This window comes from Esox lucius, chromosome 22 (assembly GCF_011004845.1).
Source record: "Esox lucius isolate fEsoLuc1 chromosome 22, fEsoLuc1.pri, whole genome shotgun sequence".
NCBI classification, from domain to species: domain Eukaryota; kingdom Metazoa; phylum Chordata; class Actinopteri; order Esociformes; family Esocidae; genus Esox; species Esox lucius.
This window is the reverse complement of record NC_047590.1, coordinates 6995001-7021837: the sequence shown is the minus strand read 5'-3', so window position 1 is coordinate 7021837 and position 26837 is coordinate 6995001. Positions and strand designations below refer to the sequence as shown.

General features: G+C 47.5%; 2 protein-coding genes across 6 annotated transcripts; one reads left to right on the top strand and one right to left on the bottom strand.

Moving 5' to 3' along the window:
* The first annotated feature begins 149 nt into the window (after positions 1-149).
* LOC105019950 (transmembrane protein 198-B) lies at positions 150-18402 on the top strand. 4 transcript variants are annotated; one of them, XM_020042444.3, is made up of 5 exons: positions 150-307; positions 10452-10713; positions 11493-12077; positions 15680-15882; positions 16091-18402. In XM_020042444.3, exons 2-5 carry the CDS (start codon positions 10548-10550, stop codon positions 16250-16252), a joined length of 1116 nt encoding a protein of 371 aa, XP_019898003.2. In that variant the 5' UTR covers positions 150-307; positions 10452-10547; the 3' UTR covers positions 16253-18402. The 4 variants fall into 4 exon arrangements, with proteins under 4 accessions (XP_019898003.2, XP_010884833.2, XP_010884834.2 ...); XM_010886531.5 differs by having other exon boundaries at positions 151-646; XM_010886532.5 differs by lacking the exon at positions 150-307 and adding an exon at positions 674-786.
* Positions 18403-18473: 71 nt separating this feature from the next.
* LOC105019949 (desmin) lies at positions 18474-24307 on the bottom strand. Of its 2 annotated transcripts, XR_828683.5 has the most exons (10): positions 23451-24307; positions 22073-22133; positions 21660-21755; positions 21283-21444; positions 20997-21122; positions 20520-20740; positions 19947-19990; positions 19547-19635; positions 19208-19289; positions 18474-19053 (listed from the first exon to the last, which is right to left on the bottom strand). XR_828683.5 is itself a non-coding variant. In XM_010886530.4 (9 exons), exons 1-9 carry the CDS (start codon positions 24299-24301, stop codon positions 19012-19014), a joined length of 1692 nt encoding a protein of 563 aa, XP_010884832.2. In that variant the 5' UTR covers positions 24302-24307; the 3' UTR covers positions 18482-19011. The 2 variants fall into 2 exon arrangements, 1 of the variants encoding a protein (XP_010884832.2); XM_010886530.4 differs by lacking the exon at positions 19208-19289 and having other exon boundaries at positions 18482-19053.
* Positions 24308-26837: the final 2530 nt, after the last annotated feature.

The window sequence follows — 26837 nt, the reverse complement described above, 5'->3', positions numbered from 1 at the left end:
GTTTTCATTTTAAAATAAATATATATATTATATATACATTTTATTTAATCCAATCATTCGTAATGGAATAATTATTCTTGGAAGAACGTCTCACACGCATCGCGGTCTACCTTTCCACGTACCCTATCCAGTTAGAAAGCACTTCCTCATCCATCCAGCCCTGCATTTTTTCCAGGAATGGTATGCTCCGGCACGAACGTATTGAGCGTGCTGATGCGATATGTCTGCCCCGGACGCACTGGCTTCACGCATATTTTTTTTTCTGAACACTACGAAACCCGATAATTTGATTTGATGAAGATGCCGGGTACACCTCTAACGCGAAGCTATACATACAGTATTATATAGACTATTCTATTTACATTTCATATTCTACAGTTGCTGGTGTGGCTACGTTGGATTAACTGGACTGGAATCAATCGTCCGTCTCGCGGCAGAGTTCTATATATAGTGCACGAATAGTGTAACCTACTAAACGGCACTCATTCTGTCGTATGCATAGGGAGTGTGTATCAAAATGAAGGATGCTGAAGGATTCGGGGGAGTTGTTTTTGGACAAAATGCGCGCTAAATGGCCGATGCCCAAAGGTGGCACTGCGCGGATATTTGCATACGGTGCTTCGTAGGATGCCGTGGCTTTGCGATGGTAAGTTGCTGTCAACCGTTAGCCTCTTTGTTCATCGTTTGGGCTGGTGCCGTGGGCACTTCAGGCCAAAGCCTTCTATAAACGGCTGGGATCACTGTCAGTTCGCTGTGGTTCAGGCGCAAATACAGGCTAATTATCAGGTAATGCTCGTTTACATCTAATGAATTAGGTCAGACCTCTACAGGCCAGGCAGCGTTGCATCGATGTCAATCATAATTTCCAAGCTACTGAACTCGACGGAGTGTGCAAAGATTCCAGTCAATGATCTGATGAATACAATCGAGGTAAATACCGTGTCCCTGACATGTCAGTGGTCATTTGTTGTTAATGCTTTGGGTAGGCAACATAACTATATATTAATATTATTAAGTACACAACAGGAAAATGACACTGCCATTTATCCACTCTAAACGATCCAATAATTAGAAATTTGCCTGATCCTGTGGGGTTTGAAACCGCGTTGATGTAGAATATTCGGACGAGCTAAAGCGTTGGTAGTTCAGGACACCTCACGTTTTTTGGGATCATTAGTGTGTCGTGAAAATAAAGTATAGTGTCACAGGCTAAACACATGAAATATAACTCCATGGCAATCTGTGTGATACCATTATGTTTCTAGTAAGGTAAGTCTGTCAAACACTTTCCATGCCAGTCTCTTCAACCTGTTTTGTCGCGGACACAAGGAGACAACACGTTGAGACACGTTTAAAACCATCAGGCGTCTCTCGTTCCCAATCTCCTCCACATATCAATGACGCTCTTTTCCTTCAATTCTGTATTTTTCACAGATTCGACTCTTCAACTTAGTTTAAACATATTAATTCCAGATAAATCGCAGGTTGTCATAACGTGGAAGGTGTGTGTGTGTGTGTGTGTGTGTGTTGGTGGAAATAAAACAGCACGTTGCCCGTTGATCACCATTGCAGCAAAAAAAAGTATGTTATGAGACCGATCCCATTGACAAGCCGCAGCACGGGGCTTCTATTCCGACGCCTTCTCAGAACGCACGAGACATCGCTAACCAATATACACCTTGGATGGGAGCCTGGTCGCTGGCTATCTATCGTATACCATCAACGGCGTCATGACTTCCATGTGTTGACATATCGACCAATGGAAGCATTGTTTTTTCCACAGCTGGAAATATATTTTTTGGATTGATTTAATTAATTCCGTTAATGAATTGCTGGGTTCGTCACATGCCACGGGAGCTTGGCTGACAAGTGAGTTAATGAAAACTATGATTGATTAATGACCGGGGTCGCCACTGTTTTGCTTTTAGACAGTTAACGCGAGGTCAGTGTAGAGGTCAAGGGTCATGGAAAGGGTACCGTAAGCGTATTCGGCCTGGATTAAGCACCTCAAAAGCAGAAGGACTCATTGAACTCGCTCACTCATGCACACACACTATGGTGTTGTATTGCTTGTCAGACAGGTCAATGGATGCATGATAAAATAATTGGTCAGTGTCAGTGGAAAAACAATTACTGGCACAGATTTATGGAGGAATTTATTTCATTGTAGAAATGGTTGGTTGGTTGTACCTGGAATGCTAATCTGCTCATTATTATTATTATTATTATTATTAATCACTAAGATGTCTCGGAAACCCTTGTTTAGATATGGTCTGTGTAGAGAGTCTTTGGTTGTGTTTGTGATATAGGATGAAATAACTGAATTGAGAGCGAGAGAGATGGTCTGGTGGCGTGTTTGTGTTGGAGTCATTGTAAGGGTTCATGCCTGTGTGTGGTTGAATTCCACATCAAAGTGAAAGCCACTTACACTGTGGATGTATTTATTACCCGCTGGGAGTGGTTGAATGATTGCTTGGTGTAATTGCTGCCAAAAGTTAAAGACAGACTCTGAGATTGTAAGCCCACACAATTTGCAATAGTTCTTACTCATGGAAGTTGTTTTTGCAGGTTGTGATGACTTGGCAGCAGTGTATACAGTCACGTTACGTACAAAAATAACTGAAACCGGTTTTGGTTAATGAGGATCATTTCATCACTACTAGCAGAAATTAAAAAAATATCAAAGTGCATTTTAAACCTCTTCACTTCCTCTCCTCAGCCACTTCAAATCATTCGCTCTGATATAAATGAACATTCCATTGATTAATTCAATCAGTCATTCAATCAGTTAAAAATCATTAAATCGCTACGTGAATTATTAATTCAGTCAATAAACCATTCTGTCATTCATTCAGTCGATACATGACTGAATCAGTCGTTGCTTTCTGATCTGGGTGGGCGACGAAACCGGGGCCATTTTTGGATAGCTGTGGCGGTCGGGCGTGAGAAGAGGTGACGCGATACATTACACAGTCGGTGAATGACAGAGTGGGAATGACAGAGCTCCTTCCTAAAGGCTACACACACTCACACAGAGAGCGAGCGTAGGGGTTGAATGGGGGGGAGGCCTTCTGAACAGTGCAACACCTCCCGTTATATAAGAACGTCAATACTAAGTGGCGACCAACAACAGAGTTCTTACACTCAGAGGAGCAGGGGAATGCTGGAGGAGTTCCTCTGGAGGAGGAGGAGGAGCGGGAGAGGGAAGGGAGTAACAGGTAGGGAGGGAACTTGAGGCACGACGGAGACAATGTCGCATGGACCAGCAGCCGTAAAGGATAGGTGAATGTCTTGGGATTGAGTGGAGAGAGACTCAGAGAGAGAGAGAGACTCAGAGAGAGACTCAGAGAGAGAGACTCAGAGAGAGACTCAGAGAGAGAGACTCAGAGAGAGAGACTCAGAGAGAGAGACTCAGAGAGAGAGACTCCGAGAGAGACTCAGAGAGAGAGAGATGTGGGAGTTAGGGACAGGGAGGAAAATTGAGGTGAGCCCAGTGTGTATGAGCTGTGTTAGTGAGATAGAGTGTAATAGCATTAATCCAGGGCTCTGCTGTCCTTCCCCCTGGCTGTGTATACAGATAGAAGGTCCCAATCTCATTATCTGTCTGTGTGAGGAACACACACACACTTAGATTAACACCAGACCGCGCTGACACCGACTGAGCCTTATTAAGTCATGAGCAAGAGGAGCGCGGAGCAGGAAGCAGACTGTCGCTCAAAACTGTTTAAAGCAATGCCTTGACCCGTTAGCCCCCTGAGCGATTTCAAATGAATCAAATCAATTGAATTTGACAAGTTGGTGGAAAAGCCACCCGGAAAGAGCCCACTGGAAGCCGGGTCCCACTGACACTCAGACGGAATTCCCGTCCTCTAGATCTCCCCGGTACTCCTCCTTGGATCAGGTCCGGACATGAGTGAAGTGGTTTGTCCAGGTCACGAACAATGTCAAAGGAGCTCCGTCCCGGAGAGGGGAGGGCGAGAACGGCAGCCTCGGCAGTCTGCTGTGGTCAACAATGGACGCCATTCATGACACACAAAGCTCTCATAGATGAACCCACCGCTCTGTCTCTCTCTGCCCCCCCCCCCCCCCCCCCCCCCCCCCCCGGAACACCCCCACCCCATCACTGATGGACAGAATGGAGAGACTTCTAGTCAATTCACCCTGATGCGCTGCTAGCTGACCCCGTTGATTAGTGCCAACTGGGCTTACGTGACAGTTGCTGTGTCCTACAGTATCCATGGTGCAGGCAGCATTTACTGAAGTAGGACCTGTTCACCCCCCCCCCCCCCCCCCCCATTTTGAGCCATTTTTGGACCACACAGGCCAGAGGCCGACACATACTAGCCCCGTCCATGCCACTATGCTAGTGAAGCTTCCCTTGGGCCCTCGTAGAGAAGCTTCCCTTGGGCCCTCGTAGAGAAGCTTCCCTTGGGCCCTCGTAGAGAAGCTTCTCCTGGCGCCTCGTAGAGAATCTTCTCCTGGCCCCTCGTAGAGAAGCTTCTCCTGGCCCCTCGTAGAGAAGCTTCTCCTGGCCCCTCGTAGAGAAGCTTCTCCTGGCCCCTCGTAGAGAAGCTTCTCCTGGCCCCTCGTAGTGAAGCTTCTCCTGGGCCCCAGTGGAGAAGCTTCTGGAACTCCATACAGAAGTTCTGCCTAGGCTGTCGCAGAGATGCTTCTGCTGGAACTCCATAGAGAAGTTCTGCCTGGGCCCTTCGCGGAGATGCGCCTTAATGATCTGCCTGCCACTCCAACTGTCTCTAATCGCCACGGTTACACAGCTTGTCACGTTTCCACAGCGACCATTGTCAGTCAGACATCAGTGATAGACATTGATCGACATGTGAGGCAGTGGCATAGGCGCCCAGGGTTGAAATGAAAGGCTATATTGATTGACAAGGGGCCACTGTCATCACACCAAACTCTTGTCTGCACGCCACCGGCTGTAGCTGGCTCGTCATTGGGCAGTGATTCAGACACAGCAGAGACACGTGCCCTAACAGATCAGTCTCTCTTTCTCGTGGATCGTCCTTGAGAGACCTGAGTGTTGTGGAATTATCCTAGCCCTGGCCCGGATCTTTTTGTGCTCCTGGCCAACTCCATCACTGTCAATGTGTAGCCAAACATGTTGGCGAGAGAGCAGGGACAAAACAGGCGTCCGGGCTACATTCATCCCAGAACGCTCTTCACAACCTCTAGATTTCAGCAGTTTAGGTTTCTTCTGGCTATGCCCTTGATATGTTATTGTCAAGGGAATAAGAGACAATACTGGCAAACCCCAAGGGCAGATCCATGGAGAGGGAGTAAAGCATTAGGCGGTTTTGTCAGTAACAATGCGGAGCCCATTGGCAGGTCTGCTGTTCATCCTTCTTCTTTATTCCCATGTTGAATTATTATTTTTTCTCTCACTAATTTACTCTCTCTTTGTTGCGTGCGCTTTCATTATCATTCACATCTCTGCCACTTATCAGGCGAGGTTTTCCACTTATCTCAGCGAGATGGGGAAATGAGACTACGGTGTGCTTCGTGGTTGAATATTTCTTAGTCGTGAGAGTACTGTAATTGACACTGGCAAATAAGCCAGTGCTGGGTGTCAGAGACTGTTGTCCACTTACTGCCGTGAGGTGATCATACAAGCTGACATCCCTGCGTGTTTACTGGCCCTCTCACGACAGCCACACCAACGGAGAAAGAAAAGACAGCGACCGGGAGGGAGAGAGAAGGATGGACGGACGAAGAGACAAAGAGGGGGACCGGAAGAGAGAGAGTTCAGTTGTGACACGTTGTACTGACTAAAAGGACTAAATAGCTTATTGCAATCTGCTAATGGAGTAATGGAGGCAGCAACAAACGCACGCAAACGCACACCGAGGTACATTCTGTCCTCACACATACAGAACATCTAAGCAGGAGTAGGAGGATGTGTAGTACACAGTGTTTGTGCGCGGGTGACTATTTCTGAATATCCGTCAGAGTCGTCGTGACTGACGCCGAGCGAGCATGTCTACCGAAGTTGTGTGCCAGAGAATTACCGGAGATACGGTGACACGCGCATTCAGGCCTCCGCCTCCTCCAAGCTGTTGCCGTGCCACAGTTTGGCGGTGGTTTGTGTAGGTGACGTAACCACGGTGACCACCCACAACCCCCCCGCACAGGAAGTGGACCCACTCCAATCGCCTCACACGCCCTGTGGGGACATCTCTGCGTCACGCACGACACTCCGTTCCCTCGCATGCGCTTTGCTTTTGAAGAGTTCGATGCGGTACTCCGGGTACTCGGTGTAATCTGAGATGTCGCCCTGCTGCTTCCTTGTACAGTGGGGTTGTGGGTAGTCGTTTTGGCTTGCCATTTTTCATTTTGTTAGAAGCAATGTCTTCTGGGGTTTATTTGCGTTTATTATAATTGTATTATTGGTATTATATTTTGTACATTTAGTATATAGTACCTTATAGAGTAGGAGAAGCTTCAGGCAGGTGCGTGTTGTTTTTACATGTCCTGATTAGCGTATGTAGCCTTCCTATGTACGGCACGGTTGACCTGCATTGCCCGCTGATACGTCCATCGTCTTGTCTGTCCACCGCGGTCAACCAAAAAGCAGAGGCCGTGAAAAGTGAGGTCGCGGCGGCTATGGAAGCGCTGTCAGGGAACGTACGGCTCAATAGATCTGAGCATCTGTCAAATGAGATGAGGTGAGGTCAGTGTGTGTGCCGGCGTCTGCTCTGGCTGCTCTACTGGCTGAGGGGAAAACACACAGAGACTCGCGCGCGCACACACACGCACAGGCCTTCTGGGGATTAACACAGCTGGACGTCTGCTAGACTGGAGCGTGACGTCACTGAGCGTCCGTCATGATAGGCTAGCCACAACAGCAACACCCTAAACCTCATAAAAACCTCTCCTATCAGCTGTTCTGAGTTTGTACTCAATGTGTGACCTGGCCAAGAGAAGCCTAATTGTGACTAGAGCTCTGATTGTTTTCATTGAAGATACTGTATGATGTGGATAGCCATTCAATGTGTGTTTTTTTTTTTTGTTGTTGCTGTTTGCACCCTGTTCAGATTGCCAATGCGAATGGGGCTTACATTTCCAGGACTAAATGTAGCATCTAATGCTATTTCACACTTACCAGCAGACTCTACTGCCGGTGGTATTCTCAACGCGCTCATCCCTTCAGACTAGTGGTGCTACTCTCAACGCTCTCATCCCTTCAGACTAGTGGTCGTACACTCAACGCTCTCGTCCCTTCAGACTAGTGGTGGTACTCTCAACGCTCTCATCCCTTCGGAATAGTGGTGGTACTCTCAACGCTTTCATCCCTTCAGACTAGTGGTGGTATTCTCAACGCTTTCTTTCCTTGAGACTAGTGGTGTTATTGTCAGCACACTCATCCCTTCAGACTAGAGGTTGTATTCTCAGCACACTCATCCCTTCAGAAAAATGGCGTTATTCTCAACACACTCATCCTTTCAGACGGGTGCCGGTATATTCAACACACTCATCCCTTCAGGCTAGTGGTGGTATTCTTAAACCACTCATCCCTTCAGACTAGTGGTGGTATTCTAATAGCATTCATCCATTCCCACGTCCTCACTGTATTTCTCCGATCTTTGCTACCTTCCCTCTGCCTCCATCCTTGGATCTGCCTGCTCAGTGTACTTCACACGCACACTGTCTACTGTCAAAACGACATTAATGTGAGGTAAAGGAACCCAGCAGGGCCACCGTGTGCGTGCTTGTGCGTGTGTGTGTTTGCGTGCGTGCTCGCGTGCACGTTCTTTATCTGTGAGTCAGTGTTTACATTTGGCATAAGTGAAGAGTTGCTAGGAGAACTGAAAGGCTGTTAGCACACAGAGGACATGAGAGGACAGGAGATGTAGGAGGAACACTGATTGGCTCTTTGACTGTTGCTATGGGGGTTTAGGGAGCTCTCCCATTGGTCAGACTCAGATCTTGGACCAGGACCTGCCCGGAATCCAAGCATCCTCTTGTCGCCATGACAACAGACAGGAAGTGAAACATTGTTATTGTCAATGAAATACCCAGCCCATTTCAACTGAACCATGTTTTTCAACCGATGATCTCTTGTGAACATACAAAGTCTGTATTCTAACCCCAGATCTGCCTCCAGGACAGCTTAGCGGTGTCCTGCTCTCGGCAGACACAGAATAATCCACACAGAAATATGATTATCATTATGTTGATTGAATGAGAGCAGCCAGGGGCTGGATGTGAACTAAGGATTTGGAAGCATTTAGTCAGCTTCAGAAGAAGACCGCTCAGTCTCCTCTTCTTCCACTTCCATCAACTGTTGCAATGCTAACAGAAACATTTCAGAGTCTTGTAACGTAGTCGCTCATCATACAGTGCACATACCTCATCCATGCATTACAGGAAACACACACGACGGTTAGCCAGTCTTATTCTGGTGAAATTGAATTAAATTCTCATTCCATTCTAGATACAGAATGCTCTGATGTTCACCTGCTGTGTAACTGGAGCTCTGCCCCTCTCATTCTATCCTCAGAGGGGCAAAAGGGGGGAGGAGGAAATGAAGGGAGAGGAGGAAGAGAGGGAGAGAGGAAAGAATAAAGGAAGGAAGGAAGGAAGGAGGGAGAGGGGAAAGCAGGAAGGTTGAGGGAAATGAGATGTCCAGACAAAGAAGCAATATGGGAAGGTGAGGTGAGGGAGAATGACAGCAAGGGTCAGGGAGGTGAAGTGATGCATGCTGGGAACATTATAGACCTCATGAATATCTCACCAGAAGCGCCTGTCTGAATCAGTCTCGCTAACACACAAATACACAGGCATTTACACACACACACACATACTCTGGGCTCCTTACGTAACTCACCATCTGACTGAAAAATCTTGTGCCGTCTGGAGGCCGAGGCTAACAACAGGTATAAATGTGAAACGCCTATTTAACCATTTCCAATGTGTGCCGTTGTTTCTCGTGTGTTTAGGTTATGTATTAATTTTCCTCTTCTGGAACAAATTAATTCCTAATGTCTTTCATCCTACGTTAAAACAAAGCAGCATGGATTTCTTCTGTCCTTTTCTATAGTTGACTTTGAATTCTTCACAACGAAAGCATCCGGCTCCTGCCCTTCCCCAGCCAGTTTATCTCCTGACGTCTAGAAAGGCATGCACTTTCAGCGATACAATCATATGCAGTTAGCTTAGTCAGGGACGTCTAAAATAGAAATTGTCCATCCTCCTGTGACCCAAATGTCCTAAAACAGTGTGTGATTCTTAATATATTCTCAGAACTTGGCACCCATAAATACTCCAGGGACCCTACATTTTATAAACCCTGCACTATATACGTTGTCAAGCTCCCCTGTTCCTCTCGTCCTCACACGTCATCCCGGTACTCTGGCTTTCTCCTACTTTCAGTTCAAACACACCTGAAAAGCAAAAGCAGTTTAATTCGATTTCTCATCGATGTCATCGATAGACAATGCCACCCAAAATAATGCAATTATAATACTATCAGTCCGCTGTCCACCAGCCCAGCACCCAGTTCATAAACCTTCTCCTCATGCTACTAGTAGGTTTTTTTAATAGTCATCCACACCTTCCAGTGGGATCATCACAAGTCTGACTTATGTACCCAATGCAAATTAATTAATCCAGATACATTTTTCAATCCAAATAGATGGCATGGCAATAGAAATTAGGGTAACAACTAGCTACTTCGACAGTCGCGATCAATGTTCTTTTGTGCTCCCTGGCCTGCGGTGAGCTGGGAGTCCTGTGACATGATCTTGGATCCACCACTACTGAAGGCTGATGACAGGGAGACGATGAGGGAGGCGCAAGGCATGCTGGGAGCTCATGGTTTGTGTGGATTGGAATACGTTGAAACCTTTGGATCTTCGAAGTGTGTCTTGGCAACAAAAAACATCAACATTCAGTACTGATGGATGAGTGACAAAGGAAGTGACAACTGGTGTCATGCACATTTATTCGGCAGCCTCGTTCGAACAGTCTTGGGCTGTGAGTTGCCCCTGAGGGGCTTCTGTAAACACTGTCCTGGGTGTGCGTGGGCCGTCTTAGTTTGTTGGTGAAGTGGACACCAAGCTGGGAGCTTTCTAGCCAGAAAGGAGGAAAAGCAGGTGAGGGTGGGTGAGTGCTGTGGCGGTTTGCATAGGAGAGAGACCGTCTCTACCAGTTCATTTCCTATATGGAATTGTTTTCAGATGGTCATTTAGTGATTTGATTTGGAGTTCCTGGACCCACGTATATGAAAATGACATGGAAATCACATTCAAATTGACCTTACGTTGCTGCATGTGAACTAAAAAACACCCATGGCTAAACTTTGAAAATGTATTTCCTCTATCTGAATAATCTTTCTGTTTTCATGACTTGAGTGGTGGTTTAGGCTGAAACCTACAGTCGGGTTTAGCATTTATTTAACATGTATCTTTTTTTCTCCGTCTCTCCTTCATCAGATGGATTCTTGTGGATGGGACCTGCTCCTTAAACACCCCTGCCCTCCTCCCCCACTTCCCTGAGTCAGTCTATCACTCCGTCACTCCGTGGTCGCCATGACGTCCACTCTGCAGACGCTGGCGTTCAAGCTGGCCCCGCCCCCTCAGGACCTGACCCCCGAGCGATTGGACGGCTGCGAGGAGACGGGCCGGCGGTATAAGGTGGTTCCGTCTGTCGTGTGCTCCATGTGCTGCCTCTTCGGCATCATCTACTGCTTCTTCGGTGAGTCAGGGGAGAACCAGGCATTCTCAGCTGTGGAGGGGCGTGTAACTGGGAAGATTATGTTATCGTGACAACATTATTGGCACTGACCCTGTGAAAATGTCTCTGATTATGTTCATTAAGATGATGTACTTAAAATAACTAAGGTGCACGTTAGTGTAATAATGGCATCATTAAATTTCACATTTTCCCTCAAATTGCTCAGCTCTAGAAAACACCCACTGCCCTCTAACACCATAACTGGCCTGACTTAACTGTCCAGAGGGGCCTTCATGAATTACATCCTCCAGAACACCTCTGACACTGTGACAAATAGGGAAACTCCCTTTTTACATTATAGGAATTTAGCTGGCGCTCTCAACCAGAGCCATTTACAGGAGCAGTTAGGATTAACTTGCTCAAGGACAGAACAAAAGGTATTTCACCTTTGCCAGTTCTGGGATTTGATATAGAAACCTTGGTCTACTAGTCAGACACTGTAATCACCAGGCACTATTTCCTGCCCCTAGAGTTACGTACGAATCTCCATGATGAGATAACGTAGGCAACATTATCATGACATTGAGGAGGAGACACATCGTACCTCAGACACTACAGTGCCTCCATTCAGATCTCTGGCTGCCCTAGCTCCACCCTCCAACACATCCTTTTTTTGTCCAATCTAGTTGAGTAAATTCCAGACTCTGTATATTTGCAGACAGTAAATTGCCAGTAACAAAGACGGTCTGACAAACCTGGGTCGAATACAACGGGTGTGTGTGTGTGTGTGTGCGTCCCAGGGTACCGATGCTTCAAGGCGGTGATGTTCCTGACGGGCCTGATGTTCGGCTCGGTCATCATCTTCATGCTGTGTTACAAGGAGCGCGTCCTGGACACCCAGCTTAGCGTGGAGGCCTCGGTGGGCATCGGCCTGGGCATCGGCACCCTGTGCGGGCTGGTCACCATGCTGGTCCGCTCCGTGGGCCTCTTCATGGTGGGCCTGCTGCTGGGCCTCCTGGTGGCGGTGGCCACCCTGGCGGGCATGGAGGAGCTGTCCAACAGCCCCCCACGGACGGTGTGGGTCCCCCTGGGGGTGCTGCTGGGCCTGGGCATGCTGTTCGCCGTGCTCACCCTCCAGTGGCAGCGCTTCTTCACCACTGTGTCCACGGCCGTGTTCGGGGCGGCCGTCATCACTGTGGCACTGGACTACTTCGTGGAGCTGTTCGCCCTGGTGCTCTACATGTACGAGAGGATCAAGGCCACGGCCAGGGACCGGCCCGTGTGTTGGGTCACCTGGGTGGTCCTGGGGGTGTGGCCCGCCCTCACCCTGCTGGGGGTCCTGATACAGTGGAAGGTGACGGCCGAGGGGTACTCCCACACCAAGGGTGAGTACTGGAGCCGGCCGACGGAGAGAGACTGCCTGGTGATGAGAGACAAACAAAGAGAGAAACACAGAGAGAGACGGAGAGAGACAAAGAGTCTGAGAGAGGGATACAAAGAGAGAGACAAACGGAGAGAGTCAAAAAGAGAGAGACCGGGAGTGAGACAGAGAGAGAGTTTGAGTTTTAAAACACGCTTATTGTTTCCATGAAGCCAAAATACAACAGACACAAAAAAACAGTGAGAGAGAGAGAGACAGAGGGAGAGAATACAATGCATGCATTTCAAAGTCAGAGCGGTAGAAAGAAAGAAGCAGAGAGAGGCAGAGTGGCTTTAGGTGGAGGAGAGATTGTGGCAGATTGCTGCTGACTGACCAGATGGAGCCTGGTGCAGCCTGTCAAGTGTTAATGAACGCTGAACACAGTCATAACACCAGTCATGTAGAGCAGTACATCTGTCAACAGGCATGTAGGGATTCGCTCCTGTTTCTGTGTGTTGGTGTGTATGTGTGTATGCGTGTGTGTCCGTTAGAGTGTGTGTGTGTTTTAGGGCTGACCCCATAGTCTTATGGTCGATAGTTGCTTGAACAATATGTCTCTAAGTTGTCTTCTTCCGATGGCATCTGATTGATTCCTGCTCACTACTTTGTTGTGTAGGCAGGTGCGACTGGTCGATAGGGGGAGGTACGTCATTTGTTGCCATACAGGCAGGTGAGACAACTGATGTCTCCTGTAAATCACAAATGGTGGTTGTGTTGCGATACATCTTGCCTGACAATACAGTGACAGAAAGGTTTTTGGAGTTTGTGGAAGTCAAAGATAAAACTGGACTCGGCCCCTCTAATAGCATCAAGGGTGTGCTGGAACCACTGAAGCTGGGAGAAAAGCTGATCGCTCAGACTTAGATGGTCATGCTGTAATGAGTGGAAACATCCGAGGGGTACAGACGCTAATGAAAGAGACATACCCACATGCCCAGTTTGTTCACTGCTATGCTCACCAGCTGAACCTGACCTTGCAGCAACTTTGTTCAGCAAGAATGAGCATCTTCAAGTTTTTTTTGCAGATTTAACTGCTTTTGCCACCTTTTTCTCTGGCGCTCCAAAACGTGTTGAGGCACTTGCTGAGGCAACACAGAGACGCATTCCAAGGCCACCCGCTGTATGATGGAACTTTAAAAGTAGAACTGTCAATAAGTTTGGGAAAACCGAGCTGAACTGCTCCTGTTTATGGAGGACATACGCACACAACCAGGATGGGTGAGGCCACCATAAGTGAGGCATACGGCCTGTCAAACAAACTCAGGGACCGAGCCAAGTTTTTCTTCCTTATGCCAGACGTTGATGTTTTATACAACACTGCAAAAACGGAGCATCGATGCATCTGGGATTAGCAGTGCGCTCACCTGTTTCAGGGAGAATGTCCAGAATATGCAGAAACAAACTGATGAATGGGCTGCCACTGTTCAAGATGGAACAGACGAGCCAGGCCGACGAGTAACCAACACAGCGCCGGTGATGAAGGAGGCATGCGATCATCTCCCAGGTGGAGCAGAGGTTTTCACCAAGTGACCACTTGATCGCTGCCAAGCTCGTTGACAGCTCGCTCTTCCCACAATTTGTCCTGTCATTCCCTACATCTGAGCTTGACTGTGTGGTGAAACTATGGCCTCTAGGAAACGAAGGAAAAAGTCTGAGCTGACCACTCTGTACCGCCACACCGAGTTTCACACTGGTAAGACGTCCCTGTCTCTGTTAAGATCCATCCATGAGAAAAACCTAGAGGAGGCTTTTGCTGAGACCGTCACTCTGCTGAAAATGATCATAATCAATCAATCAATCAAATGTATTTATAAAGCCCTTTTTACAACAGCAGTTGTCACAAGGTGCTTTTACAGAGACACCCGGCCTTAAACCCCAATGAGCAAACAACAGTAGTGTTGAATTTCAGTGTCTAGGAAAAACTCCCTAAGAAGGACGAATTTTAGGAAGAAACCTATAGAGGACCCAGGCTCAGAGGGGTGACCAGTCCTCTTCTGGCTGTGCCGGGTGAGTTATTAAGAGTCCAATTGGAATAATTAATAAATTCATCTGGGCTTAATCCAGTCTATTTAAGTTTAGACTAGGACAGAAGTATGACCAGAAGGACAGGGACAGCAACGGGCCCCCCAAACCAGGTACTTCGCAGGTGTGGACCAGGATCTCATGTCCTCCTAAAGATTAAAACGGGAGGAGACTGGGAGAATTCAGAAAATGCATTCCTCATATCGACAAAGATTTATAGTGGGGAAGGAGAACTGACCCAATCCCCCAGCACAATAGTATAGCAGCATAAGACCTTGGAACTGAGACGGGGGTCCGGCGACACTGTGGCCCTACCCGGGGGAGGCCCCGGACAGGGCCCAACAGGCAGGAAATCAATCCACCCACATTGCCAGGCATCAACCAAAGGGACACCCACCAAACGCAACCACCCTGAACAACACCTATCACGACATCCGAGAGGAACTTTTCCACCTTGAAGAGGGTAAAAACCTTCACTCGCAATACCATGGGACAGTCGCGACTCAACGCATTGGCCATGTTGTCCATCGAAAGCTTGCTGATTCAGCAGCTACATGACTTCATTCCCAAAGTCATCGAAAAGCTTGCCCAGAGGAAGAGCCGCCGGGCCACCTTTCTCTTCAAGTGAACCCGCAGCCTCGGTGTGAGTGAAAGCATATCTCATCATCCTGGCTTTGTGGTGCCGGTCCGTGCATCGGTCATATCTTTGTGCTGGATCGATTGATAGTAGGTGGTGACGAGTGTCAGTGTGCCCATGCTTATCTATTAAGGTTGTTGTCATAGAATGGATCTGTATCCCTAAAAAGTTGTCTTTCCGCTTCGTTGTGGCCTTCAGTGGTGTTGAGCTCATTGCTGTTGGCGTATGGCCCTGTAGGCACATTGGTTCTGAGCTTGGTTGCATTCCTAATTTAGGTTTGTAAATGTGACAGTCGTAATTTTACACGTGTGTGTGTGAGAGAGAAGGAGATAAATTACACAAGAAGCTCTCTCTCTCCAGTATGTGTACCACAACACCTGGTAGAAGCAAGCTGCTCTGTCGTTAAAAGTGTTTTGTGGAGCCACGCTGTTTGTGGATGTGTTAAATAAACACATCAGTAGCAAGAGGCAGTTTTGTAGCTTTACTGGTATGTATCCTATATTTTTAAATGTTTTGTGCCCCACCGATGTTTTACATACAAAAACAGCGCTGTGCGTAGGCGATGGGGGCCAGTGGTTTTGGCCAGTTGTGGTTTTGGCCTGTGTTTTTATCTTGACCTCTGGCTTTTATTGTAATCGTAATATAATAGCATGGCTCCTCTGGAGTCACTTTTCATCATGATTTTCCTCATTCAGCTTGTTTTCAAGGCGTCAGAAAAGCTTGGTGCGTATACAGTCGTTGATTTTGTTAGTACAGTCACCCCGTCATGTTTTATGTGGAAATTTAAACTTTTTCAAAATGTTGACCAATCGACTGACAGTAGTCCGTTCTCTCGCCCGGGATTGGACGGCATCGGGGAGCAGCCGTAGTGCGTGCGTGTAATCCCCTCCCGCGTCTCCCTCCCTCAGTGATAATCAGTCGACAGCAGCGGCGGGTGCAGTTGATGCGAATCCGCCAGAAGGAGCAGAGGGAGAGCAGCAGGAAGAAGAAGAAGAAGCACCAGAGGGACTCCATCCACAGTTCCCATCCTCCCAAACCCCTGCACCCAGAACCCGCCTACCGCAGGAAACCCAACCCCATCCGACGCTTCGATGGGGACGTCCTGTCACCGGTGAGTCCCCTCGCTGTCTCCTCCCCTCGCTGTCTCCTCCCCTCGCTGTCTCCTCCTCTCTCCGTTCTGTTTCACACCCTGTCTCATTCGTTGTGATCGTCTGTACCTCCCGAGTCCCTAGTCTTTCAGCCTTCATTTAATTAGTCGTGCCTCTCTCCCTTTTACTCCCTCTCCCTCCCATACCTCTCTCTATATCACCCCCCCCCAGAGTTACATCCAGAATTTCCGGGACCGGCAGGGGGAGGGCAGACCGCACCCTGGAGGAGTCAGGCTGGCGGGGGGAGGACCTCACACTCTGGTAGACGTCGACTACGACTGCGGCTCCACCACACCCCTCACTGCAGCCGCAGGCCCCTCCCTGCAGGTCTGAACACTCCCCCGATGACCTGTGCTGCAGCGTGGATCCCGGAAAGCCACGCCACACCCCACCACAGGTGTGACCTCGCCCACAACCCGCCCGTACTGCAATATATGGATCCAGCGAAACCCACGAATTATGTGACTACACCCCCAAAGGCTATATTACAGTCTAGGCCTGACTGACCACTCCCCCTACACAATGCAGGAGCCAATCAGATTGGGTGTGAGTAGGAGAGGCCTGAACATCTCCTTTTTTTGTCTCACACATACCTACACACACGCACACACACCAGCCACATGCATGCAAATATTGTTCTGTTGACATAGTGGGAGTACATCTGGAGGACGGAGATGGAGGAATGCAGCCAGACCTCTAAGAGGATGAATGAGGCTGTGAGGTGTCTCAGCCAGCCTCCGTCAGGACTCAGCCCAGACTATCGCAGTTTTAAGAAGAATGGCTCAGGTTTCAAATGGAGGCATCATGTTACCGTGGAGACCAGAACATGAGGCCTCTGTCTTCCAGATGTTTAAGTGTCCAACTTTGTGTGTCCACCACGGAACAGTCTTCATCCTTCAAATTCCTCTGTGTTGTCAAACAACGGACAGTTGGTCTGTGCTGTAGCCATTACCCGTCGTTCTGCGGTGCCGAGACCTTCCACGAGTGGAGGTGAACTACACAGCTCTGCTCCGCGCCATGCCAGCCCGACAACCGCTCGCCTCCCGGGAAACAAGAACACGCTGTGTCTTCATGGAAAGCGTGGTTCATCCTTGGTGCTTCTTGGGTTCATCCTTCTTTGGAAATTCCCCTTCCTGGGTGCCTTTGGACTGTGTTGTTGGACAGCGGGACAGCCTTTTCGGCGACGCTGGAGACCGTGGGGTGACTGGGCTGGTGGTGAAGCGGGAGGGAACAGCCGAGTGGGCCATTCAGGGAGCACGCGCGGACAACCCCCTCCGCTGATTTTGCAAGTCAGGGTCAGCAGGAAGTCAATAACGAGGTCGAAATAATAAACGTATTGAACCCACCCGATCTACAGAGTGTACCGTTTAGGCCACAGAGAATAGTCTACACAGTGAATGGAATCCCTGAATAATGTGCACTGGGTTTTAAATATGGACCATGACATCCTGGCTATAGTGTATCATAAAAGGACATCTCTGGTTCTTACTGTCTTAAGCTGTGAAAGGGGCTGTGAGTGGGAAACACAGCATCTTAATACAATGGGGCGTTATGTTATTATTGCTATAGCTGTTGGATTTTGGGTCGGGACAGGGTAGAATAACATTTCCTTTCCCAGAATCCTCCAGGCAAAATCAACCTGGCTGCATGACTCAGTGGTTCTTTCCTGTTCCCCTCATGGTTTATCACTTCACCAGATAATGTTTCCTGTTGGTTCTAGGTTGGTTTCTCCATCACACTTAACAACTGTCATCATAACTTCTAAAGCGTAGCTTCTTCGTAATGCATTACAATACCATTTATAATGCCTTATGAGATACGTGTGAACTCACAGTAAATGAATACAAACTGAATTGATGTTGATGACCACATATGTGCTTTAAGACATTACGAGGAGAGAATTAATTGGAAATGCTACCAGTTAGTGGCAGAGACATCGTGTCAAGTCGTTCCATTGTCATTCCAGCCATGTTTAGCGAGACCATGATCTGCAAAAACTTGCCATGATAGCACAAATAGATCTGGGACCTGAACCAATATACTGCCACATTGGCTATACAGCACCAGTAGAGATGGAGCGACCAGGCTAGCGTACCTCCCCAGTCACTGCTGTCATCCTGGTAGATATTCCTGTGTCCTTTAGTTCTGTACATAAACACCACTCACTGTACTGTAACCACTGTCCTTTTATTTCCTGCTTTATTTGATTGTTTAGGTTTTTATTCTGGTTTTTATTTTAGGATTCCGGATTTGATTTACATAAAATAACGTGTCCTTTCAGAGGGATTCACTGTATGTATGTATGTATGTGTATATTTATTTATCAGGTAATTTAGTTTGACCCAGAGTGCGGCCCCGTTAATGTGGGCCTGTTCAATTCCATGCTTTTCATCAAAGTGATTATTATTAATATTATTATTATTATTATTATTATTAAAGCATGTGTTTGTAAGGGCCTGTATATGATAAACAATGTGATTCTACAATGTCTTTGACTTTTAATTCAACACAGTTCACACACACACAGACTGACAGGAAGTGAATGGCAGACCGATTCTCGTGAGCAGGTGTCGCTATTTGCTTTATTAGTCCATCAACTTAACTAGGCCGACCAATCGTCCTGACATCAGAAGCCACTGTCAGCCTCCCATTGGTCTGTTCATGTACACACCTTTCAACCCCCGCCCCCTTTGAATATTTAGCCTTCATTCCTATTTCATCCCATCTCCTTTTCCAAGATACTTCTCTTTTTCTCTCTGCATATGTCATCTGAGCTCCTTCTATCATGCTAATATAAGCCTTGTGGTAGAACAGCAAAAACAGTATTATCATAGTCATAAATAAAGACAATATGGTGCGCATAGATCTTGGAGGAAAGGACAAACGGGTGAGCTTGTACTATGCATCACCCAGTGTCTGGTGACTTTATTTTCTCTTTTTCTTTGTTACATCTTTTGTATGATTTGAAAACTTCTTGTCTTTGAAATAAGAACAACTAAGGGCCCAGAGGATAAGTGGTTCATGTCCTTTTTTTGTTCTATTTGAGGGGTTTTCTTCTCTTTTTTCTTTGTTCTTCATCTTTTCTTTCAGTGTTACATGATGTCTTGCTGATGCTGTGTTGACTCACAGACCACCTGTTGGGGGAAACAATTTACCTCAGCGAGGAGAAAGCATCGACAAGCAACACAGGTCAACATCCTCAACTTTATGTACATTTACTCTGAAACAAGTCTATGGGCCAAGAGAATGGCCAAATAAACCTATAAAATTGTGTTTTAAAAAACACACCTTGCAGAACAACTTCCAAGTGTGCACAAGATGAACAAGGCCGGTGTGGACATTAATATGGTGGATTTGAATTGATCCCAACCTAATGAGAAATAACAAGCCTCTTAAACTGTTAGGGAAAACACGGGAGCAAGGTAAAGCTACAGTTTGTGTTGGCAAATTGGTCTGCTGTGGCCTGTAACAACTTGGTGGAAAATGTTCTCAGCGAGGGAAATGTAACATTTCCTTACAAATACAAGTCTCTGCAAGAGCATTCTGACAAGTGTTTTCTGTGAACTGTCGCTGTTTCACTATGCAGAGGTGTGTCTCTGTTTTAGGGTGTGTGTGTGTGTGGTTTACCTCTCCGTCACGCGTCTCTATGGTCTTGATGAGGACACTTTTCTTTGAGTGCGATTCAGCAACGCGGTGGTGGTGCTCCGGGCTTGTTTCTGCCCATGGACACGATAGCGGCATTAATATTCATCTCCTTTGCAAGACGCTGACTCACGGTTTAACATTTTTAAATGGAATTTCTAACAACCCCTTTAAATCTACTAGCGTATAGTTGTATTGATGGGAAGACCCACCTGGTCATGTAAAAAGCATTTAAAGCAGAGGAGGCAAAATGGCAATGCAGCATTTTTGTATCAATTGCGCCATCTTGTGGTATGATGTAAATATTAATCTTATTTTGACATAATTGTGCCTGGTAAATACCATAAATATATAGTACATATGAAAGTCTATGTGTGGTTCTTACCACGGAAGGACATGGTGGCATAGCTCTGTACAGGCAGAGAAATCCTACAGTGGGAAAGAACAAGATGACATCAGCTATCAATAATACCAAGAAGCCTGGTCATACCACATAATGAATATCCTCAGTGATACTGTAGAAGAATCTTGGTCATACCATATAATGAACATCATCAACGATACTGTCTAAGAACCCTGGTCATACCATATCATTACCATTATCAATGATATAAGAACCCTGGTCATACCACATCATTACCAGCATCAATGATATAAGAACCCTGGTCATACCATATAATTACCATCATCAATGATATAAGAACCCTGGTCACACCACATCATTACCATCATCAATGATATAAGAGCCCTGGTCATACCACATCATTACCATCATCAATGATATAAGAACCCTGGTCATACCATATCATTACTATATCATTAACATCTCCATCACATTCATCTCTCATCCTGCTTGTCACTCTTCTACCTCTACTCCTCGCTCATTCCATCACTCCTCTCTGTCCTCCAAAGCCCATAATTCCTCCCTCCTAACTCTCCTCCTCCTGCCTTCTCTCACCTGCTTTCCTCCCCCTCCAGCAGTTTTCTGTAGGTGGCTATCTCTACGTCCAGGGCCATCTTGACATTGAGCAGGTCCTGGTACTCTCGGAGGTGCCTGGCCATCTCATCCTTCATGTTGGCAATCTCGGCCTCCAGGCGGGCAATTGTGTCTTGGAATCCGCCAGCGTCACGCCCGTGGCGCTCCTCCATCTCCCTCATCTGGCGCATCAGAGACTCGTTCTGTGGGGGTGGGGGGACTTTTTTAAAAGTGAACCTTTGGTGTGTTCACAATAGGAGACTAGTATTAAGGCTGAGATTAGTATTCACTAGTAGTGAGAGTGTTATTCAGAATGAGTATGACTAGTATTTATGAGTGAGACTAGTATTCAGACTGAGTGAGACTAGTATTCAGAATGAGTGAGACTAGTATTCAGAATGAGTGAGACTAGTATTCAGACTGAGTGAGACTAGTATTCAGATTAATGGAGAGACTTACGGTGCCCTTTAGTGAGTCGATCTCACAGGTGTAGGACTGGAGCTGGTGTCTGAACTCCATGGTCTCCATTTTAGCTTGCTTTAGGGCCTCGTTGTTCTTACTCACTGCCTGGTTCAGGTCTGTCACCTAGGGGTCAGCAAGGGGCAGAGGTCAACAAGAAGTCCACCACACTACCTCAGATAACACAACAAATGCACCCAGACCTCTCTCTGCCCCTCATTCTCTCACTCCCGGTCCCTCCCCTCTCTCCCGCCTCTCTCCCCCCTCTCTCACTCCTCCCCCCTACCTTGGACTTGTACCACTCTTCAGCCTCCTGGATGTTCTTGGCGGCGATGCCCTCATACTGGGCCCTGATGTCCCTCAGGGCGGCTGTAAGGTCCGGCTTGGACATGTCCATCTGAACCTGGACCTGGGTCTCCTGCATCTGGGACTGCATCTCACGGATCTCCTGCAGGCGAGGATGGAGGGGAGACGGAGGAGAGGAAGAAACCAATGAATTGGAGAGGTCTGTGGTGTGAGGTTTCGGCTGCTCTCTCCCACAGCCCATTTGTATGTGGTATGTAATATTTACCACAGAGAGACTGAAATGAAAAGAACAGACAACTGGATGAGATGACAGGCAGTCAGGCAAACTGAGAGCATAACACAAGCTGAGTGACATGCCTCCTCGTGAATCTTCTTGAGGAAAGCGATCTCCTCCTGTAGGGTCTCGATGCGTCTCTCCAAGTCCAGACGGGCCAAAGTGGCTGAATCCACGTCCTAGAACAGACACACGCTGGATCAGATGAATCCAACAGACACATGCTGGATCAGATGAATCCAACAGACACATGCTGGATCAGATGAATCCAACAGACACATGTTGGATCAGATGAATCCAACAGACACACGCTGGATCAGACAAATCCAATGGACACACACTAGGTCAGCAGAATTCAACAGACACACTCCATTTCAAATGTCCATAAAGTCTACACATTAGACTTCACACGACAGCAGCGAGAATACTTGCAGTAAGACATTAGCTTGTTTGTATCATCTTCATATTCAGTGTTAACATTCAGCGTTTTACTCACAGCCCTGAAAGCAGCTAGGCTGTTCTCCGCCTCCTCCCTCTGAAGGACCTCTTCCTGCAGTCTGGGTACACCAAGAACAAAAAAGATGACACCAATCAGATGTGTGTTTATAATGTGTCTGCACCCGCCCTGCCAATAAAAACTGACGATTGTCCCTGATGAATAGCTTGATATTGACTTTAAGACACAGCCGTGAGCCAATTGCAGCTGTAAACATCAGGGGACTGGTCCACATCTCTGTATGCAGATGTTTTCAGTCCTTATATAGAGGCAGACCATGATGGCAATAAGAACATGCCCCTGTAAGGACTAGAACATGAAACCATACCCAACTGGGAGAAAGAGGGTGGCTTTCCTCCTTCAGAAGGAGGCGGGGTCAAAGTCCTTCAGAATGACTCCAGGGTCCAGTTCTTCAGAAGAATGAGGGGTCCAAGTCTTTCAGAATGAGGCTGGGTCGAAAGTCCTTCAGGAAGAAGCTGGGTATGGTTTTACAGAAGGAGGTGCGGTATGGTTCTTCAAGGGTACAGTGAGGGGTTGGATTTAGTTGAAATAATTATAGGTCTAGCGGAGTTGGGTCATGACTACGGTTCTGGCAGGTTCTTTGCAGCTGTGGGAAACATTCTGTTTTCACTAGCGGTAATTAAACTCTGGTGGTCCTCTCCCATTTCATAGATTTCATTAGAATATCATTTAGGATTGTCATGTCACTCAACCAGCACATTCACTGTTTATTATGTAATCTACACCAGACATTTTACTGCAGAGAAAGAGGCATCCTAACCTTTCAGCTGTACAGAATGTTCTCTTCAACTGCCTATGATATACTGCGTAAGACCGGATCACACAGAAACTGAAGCAGACACTGACTCTTGAGGTAGAAATAAAAATATACATCTTCCTCAGCAGGTCATCACAATCTCACCCACTTGTAGTGAGCGGGATAAACAGTTTAAAAATACCTCTGTTACTACAACAAACAAGCCGCGACAGCAAATAGGAGAGAAGCATTGACAAAAGGCCCAGGGGTCTGTTTGCCTAAACCATCTGTGATATCAGGGCTTCTTTTAGTGGATGATATGTCAAGTCTGGAGAGTTCCGCATTCTAATCTCACCCATGACCTTCCTTGTCCACCTACATGAACAACAACCTAGTTGTCTTGCATTGACTGCTCAATCAATCAATTAAACGTGTTCATAAAGTCCTTATTCATCAGGTTTAGTTGTCCTACCTCTCTCCATTATCATTCTCCTCTTTCTCCTTCTAACTCCTTGTTCTCGTCCTCTCTCTACTCATGCAAATCATTCTCTCCCTCATTGTCAAACTCATCCTCTGCCCCCCTCTCATACCTCTCCCTCCTCGTCCTCCCAACTCTCGTACCTGAGTTTCAGTTTGTCCAGGTCATCGGCAAAGTTGTCCCGCTCTACCTCGACACGGCTCCTCTGGTTGGTCAAAGCCTCCACCTGGCGCCGCAGATCCGCCATCTCCTCCTCGTAGAGATCAGCGATGCGCGTGGGCTCGCGTCCTCGCAGCCTCTCGATCTCAACCACCAACGTGGCGTTCTGCTGCTCCAGGAAGCGGACTTTCTCGATGTAGCTGGCGAAGCGGTCGTTGAGGTGCTGCAGCTCAACCTTCTCGTTGGTGCGCGTGTGGAGGAACTCCTGGTTCAGGGCGTCGGCAAGGCTGAAGTCCAGCGTCTCCCCCATCCCGGCGTATGACCTTGAGCCGTGTGCGGTCGACGACATCACGGGGCCGCCGAAGCGGGACGACGTGCGGTAGCCAGAGTAGGCGGGCGAGGATGAGGTCTTGGTGACCTCGTAGACCCTGGAGGAGATGTGCCCAGAGCCACCGTGTCCCAGGCCACCGCCTGAGGCCCGGTTGCTGTAGAGGGAGTGGGACATGGCAGGGCTGTACCCAGCCCCAAAGGTGCGGCGGTAGGAGGAGGAGCCGGAATGGGCAGCCTGGGCAGAAGAGCTGTAGCTCATGGTGGAGAGCAAGATGGAATGGAGCAGGAGGTTCTGGGCTGGAGCGGGATACGAGTCTGGGAGGGCAGCTGGAGTGGACTGGAGCAGGGGAGGCTGACTGAGGGACTCACAAGACACACTCTGGCTATTTGTAGCGGTCCGCCTCGGCCCATACCTACCCCCTCGTATCCACTCCCTCAAATCCTCTACCCCCCCTCCCCTCTGTCCCACTGCATGTGTCTCTTTCTCTCTCTCTCCATCTCTCATCCCGTGTTCCTCCCTCCCTCTCCAGCCGCGGTTGTCCCAGGTCCTTGTGTACAGTCATGGTATTCTGGAACCGGTCCTGGAGTGATGGGGTAATGGGATGCTATGAGATAACTCTTCATTGTTTTGAAAGATTTTCTGAAAATTGTTATTTAGCAGCCGGACATGGTTATAGGAAAGTAGTAACACCTCAAGGAAACCCTAGTTGCTAGCCCCTACTGTATGGGCTCAACCCAAATGCTGACCAGAACCCTAACACTATGATAGTACATTGCCCTGTGGAGGTATACAAGCAGAACTGCTGGATCTGTCTGTTGTAATTTGAGGGAGCCTGCTCAGACATGGTCAACTGATTGATGTTCTTGAGAACATTGCCCTAACGGATGACCAGAGAGCAATGTTCAAAGCATAGTCATTCGTTGATAATATCTAGTACGTGTTCAGCCAATGCTAGAAAGACTGTGGTGACTTCACAATGTAGCAATTTAAAGATGCAGAGATGATTTAAAAGGCTGCATCTTCCACACATGTTTAAACAAGGTGTTCCTCACCCCCGGGGAGTTTTCGGCCAACCTGCCTTAAAAAGGAAAAGCATCCTAGACTGGAGAGAGGTATGTGTGCTTGGCCTCGAAGAAAAGAACGACAGAGCGAGCGACGGAGGCGATCATCACTCCAATCCAAACTGTGGCCTAAACAATTCCTGCCATTAATGATGATGTCGTCATAAACAGCTGCCAGATGTCCGCCGGCTGAAAGAAGTGAGATTCCATTTTCTGAGGACATATTAAGCCTGAATGCCATGATGGCATGAGAAAGGAAAAGGGAAGTAAAGATACCCCTTCGCCTGAGAGTACTCCAGGCTCAACAGACTTTTACTGAGAATTTGATAGATATCTGAAATCAGAAGACACACTACCTACTGTAGATGCCTTAGGTATGGCCATTAAGGCTTGTTTAATTCCTAGGGGAGTATGAAGGTGCTTTGTACCCAGAGTGGTATGGAAGCTTTGTGTTAATTTGAGCCATTTCTTCAAAGCAGGAATATAATTCGGCAGTAACAGGACATTTTGAAGATTATGTGGATAACAGTTAAGGGACTTTTGCCTGCGGTTTGAAAATTTTTCTTTAGGGGAAACCAACTCTGACATATTCAAGAGGAGATTCAAAACATCACAAGCCCTAGTTAAAAACTAAACACACAAGAAGTTTGCATTTCCTGCTGTGTGGGAACATTCAACAACAGGATGATCAGATGGACAAACTGCCTCTGCACTATATCCCATTTGTATCACAACAACCTGCCCCATAGGATTCCACAATTCTGTCCAACGAGTGAGTTAGTTGTGAGAGGGAGGACTCCTCTCCCCTCAGGCCTGGTGGTGACAGAGGCTATATATAGATCCGTGTAGCAGGCTGAACAGTGTGATTACAGTAGAACATACACCAACTCCGACTCCCTGAGTGCCGACTCCCTGGGCTTCCTCAACACCTCACAGAAACAGAGTCAACCTGACAGGCCACATAAACGGAGAGCAGAGTGCAGTCTCCCTTCCTCCTCCATATCTCTCTGCTCTGCTTCTTCGGTCTCTCTCTCTTTCTTTCTCTTTCCATCGTTGTCCTTCCTGACAGGACGTGTAAACAAAGAGCAGTGCTCCCTCCTCCTCTTCTTTCTTCTCTGTCTCTCTCCATCACTGTCCACGCGGCCTAGTGCTATATAAGGCAGGGTGCAGCTGTGGCTGCGCGGGAGGGCGTTTTTAAGACCAACATGAGGATCAGCCGATGGAGACCCGTGTGACCAACAGGCAGTGTTGGGGGACAGTGTTCATGGTCTCTGCGTGTTAAATGGGGGGGGGGGTAGTTTTCAACTGATGAAATGTGGCCGCTGTTCTGATTATTAAACAAACGGTTCTGGTAATCGAGAACACCGTTCTGGTTGTTGACAGACTGTACACTGTTAGAGAACGTCCACATCAAACTATCAAGTGTCAGAACAAAGGAAACGGCAGTTCGGTCGATGCCTGCCACGCCAGAGAACGTTCATGGACTTGTATACTGATGATCTGAGAATACTTCCGGTTACCATGGTTATGGTTAGAAGACCAGGTGAATTGGCCAGGTCCGGAGCACAGCTGACTGATATCATGAGCATGCCAACTGGAAGGACGCGGGCCTTTGGACTGATACTAAATGTATTATGATAAATATTTTTCAACTATCACTGACGTTTCTTTACCATAGTCATGACCAAAGTATGAAAGCCAGAGATGCCTTCATGCTTAGGAGATGCCTCTCCCTGTTAGGAGTTGCATATTTGTCCCTTTGATCACTGCCATTCATTATTTTTAGGAGTAAGTGCCTGGCTCAAGGGAAACACAACAGACATGATTTCCTTTTCAGCTTTGGGTTTATATCCAGAAAGCTCACATTTTCTGGCCCAACACTCGCTAGCCCTTTTTCTCCGACACTGGCGTAACTTTGAGCTCCACCCTCAATAAGGGAAACGCTTCCTGGGGGATTTCCTCAAAGAACTCGGGATTTC

What these genes read in the sequence shown, in the direction of transcription:
- LOC105019950 (XM_020042444.3), top strand. Translation starts at nt 10,548, where the DNA reads ATGACGTCCACTCTGCAGACGCTGGCGTTCAAGCTGGCCCCGCCCCCT. An exon ending in GGGGTACTCCCACACCAAGG is followed by an intron (nt 12,078 to 15,679) that starts GTGAGTACTGGA and finishes TCCCTCCCTCAG; the next exon opens with TGATAATCAGTCGACAGCAG. An exon ending in ATGGGGACGTCCTGTCACCG is followed by an intron (nt 15,883 to 16,090) that starts GTGAGTCCCCTC and finishes ACCCCCCCCCAG; the next exon opens with AGTTACATCCAGAATTTCCG.
- LOC105019949 (XM_010886530.4), bottom strand. Translation starts at nt 24,301, where the DNA reads ATGAGAGATGGAGAGAGAGAGAAAGAGACACATGCAGTGGGACAGAGG. An exon ending in GCCTAGCTGCTTTCAGGGCT is followed by an intron (nt 21,756 to 22,072) that starts GTGAGTAAAACG and finishes TGTCTGTTCTAG; the next exon opens with GACGTGGATTCAGCCACTTT. An exon ending in TGCCACCATGTCCTTCCGTG is followed by an intron (nt 19,636 to 19,946) that starts GTAAGAACCACA and finishes GTCCATGGGCAG; the next exon opens with AAACAAGCCCGGAGCACCAC.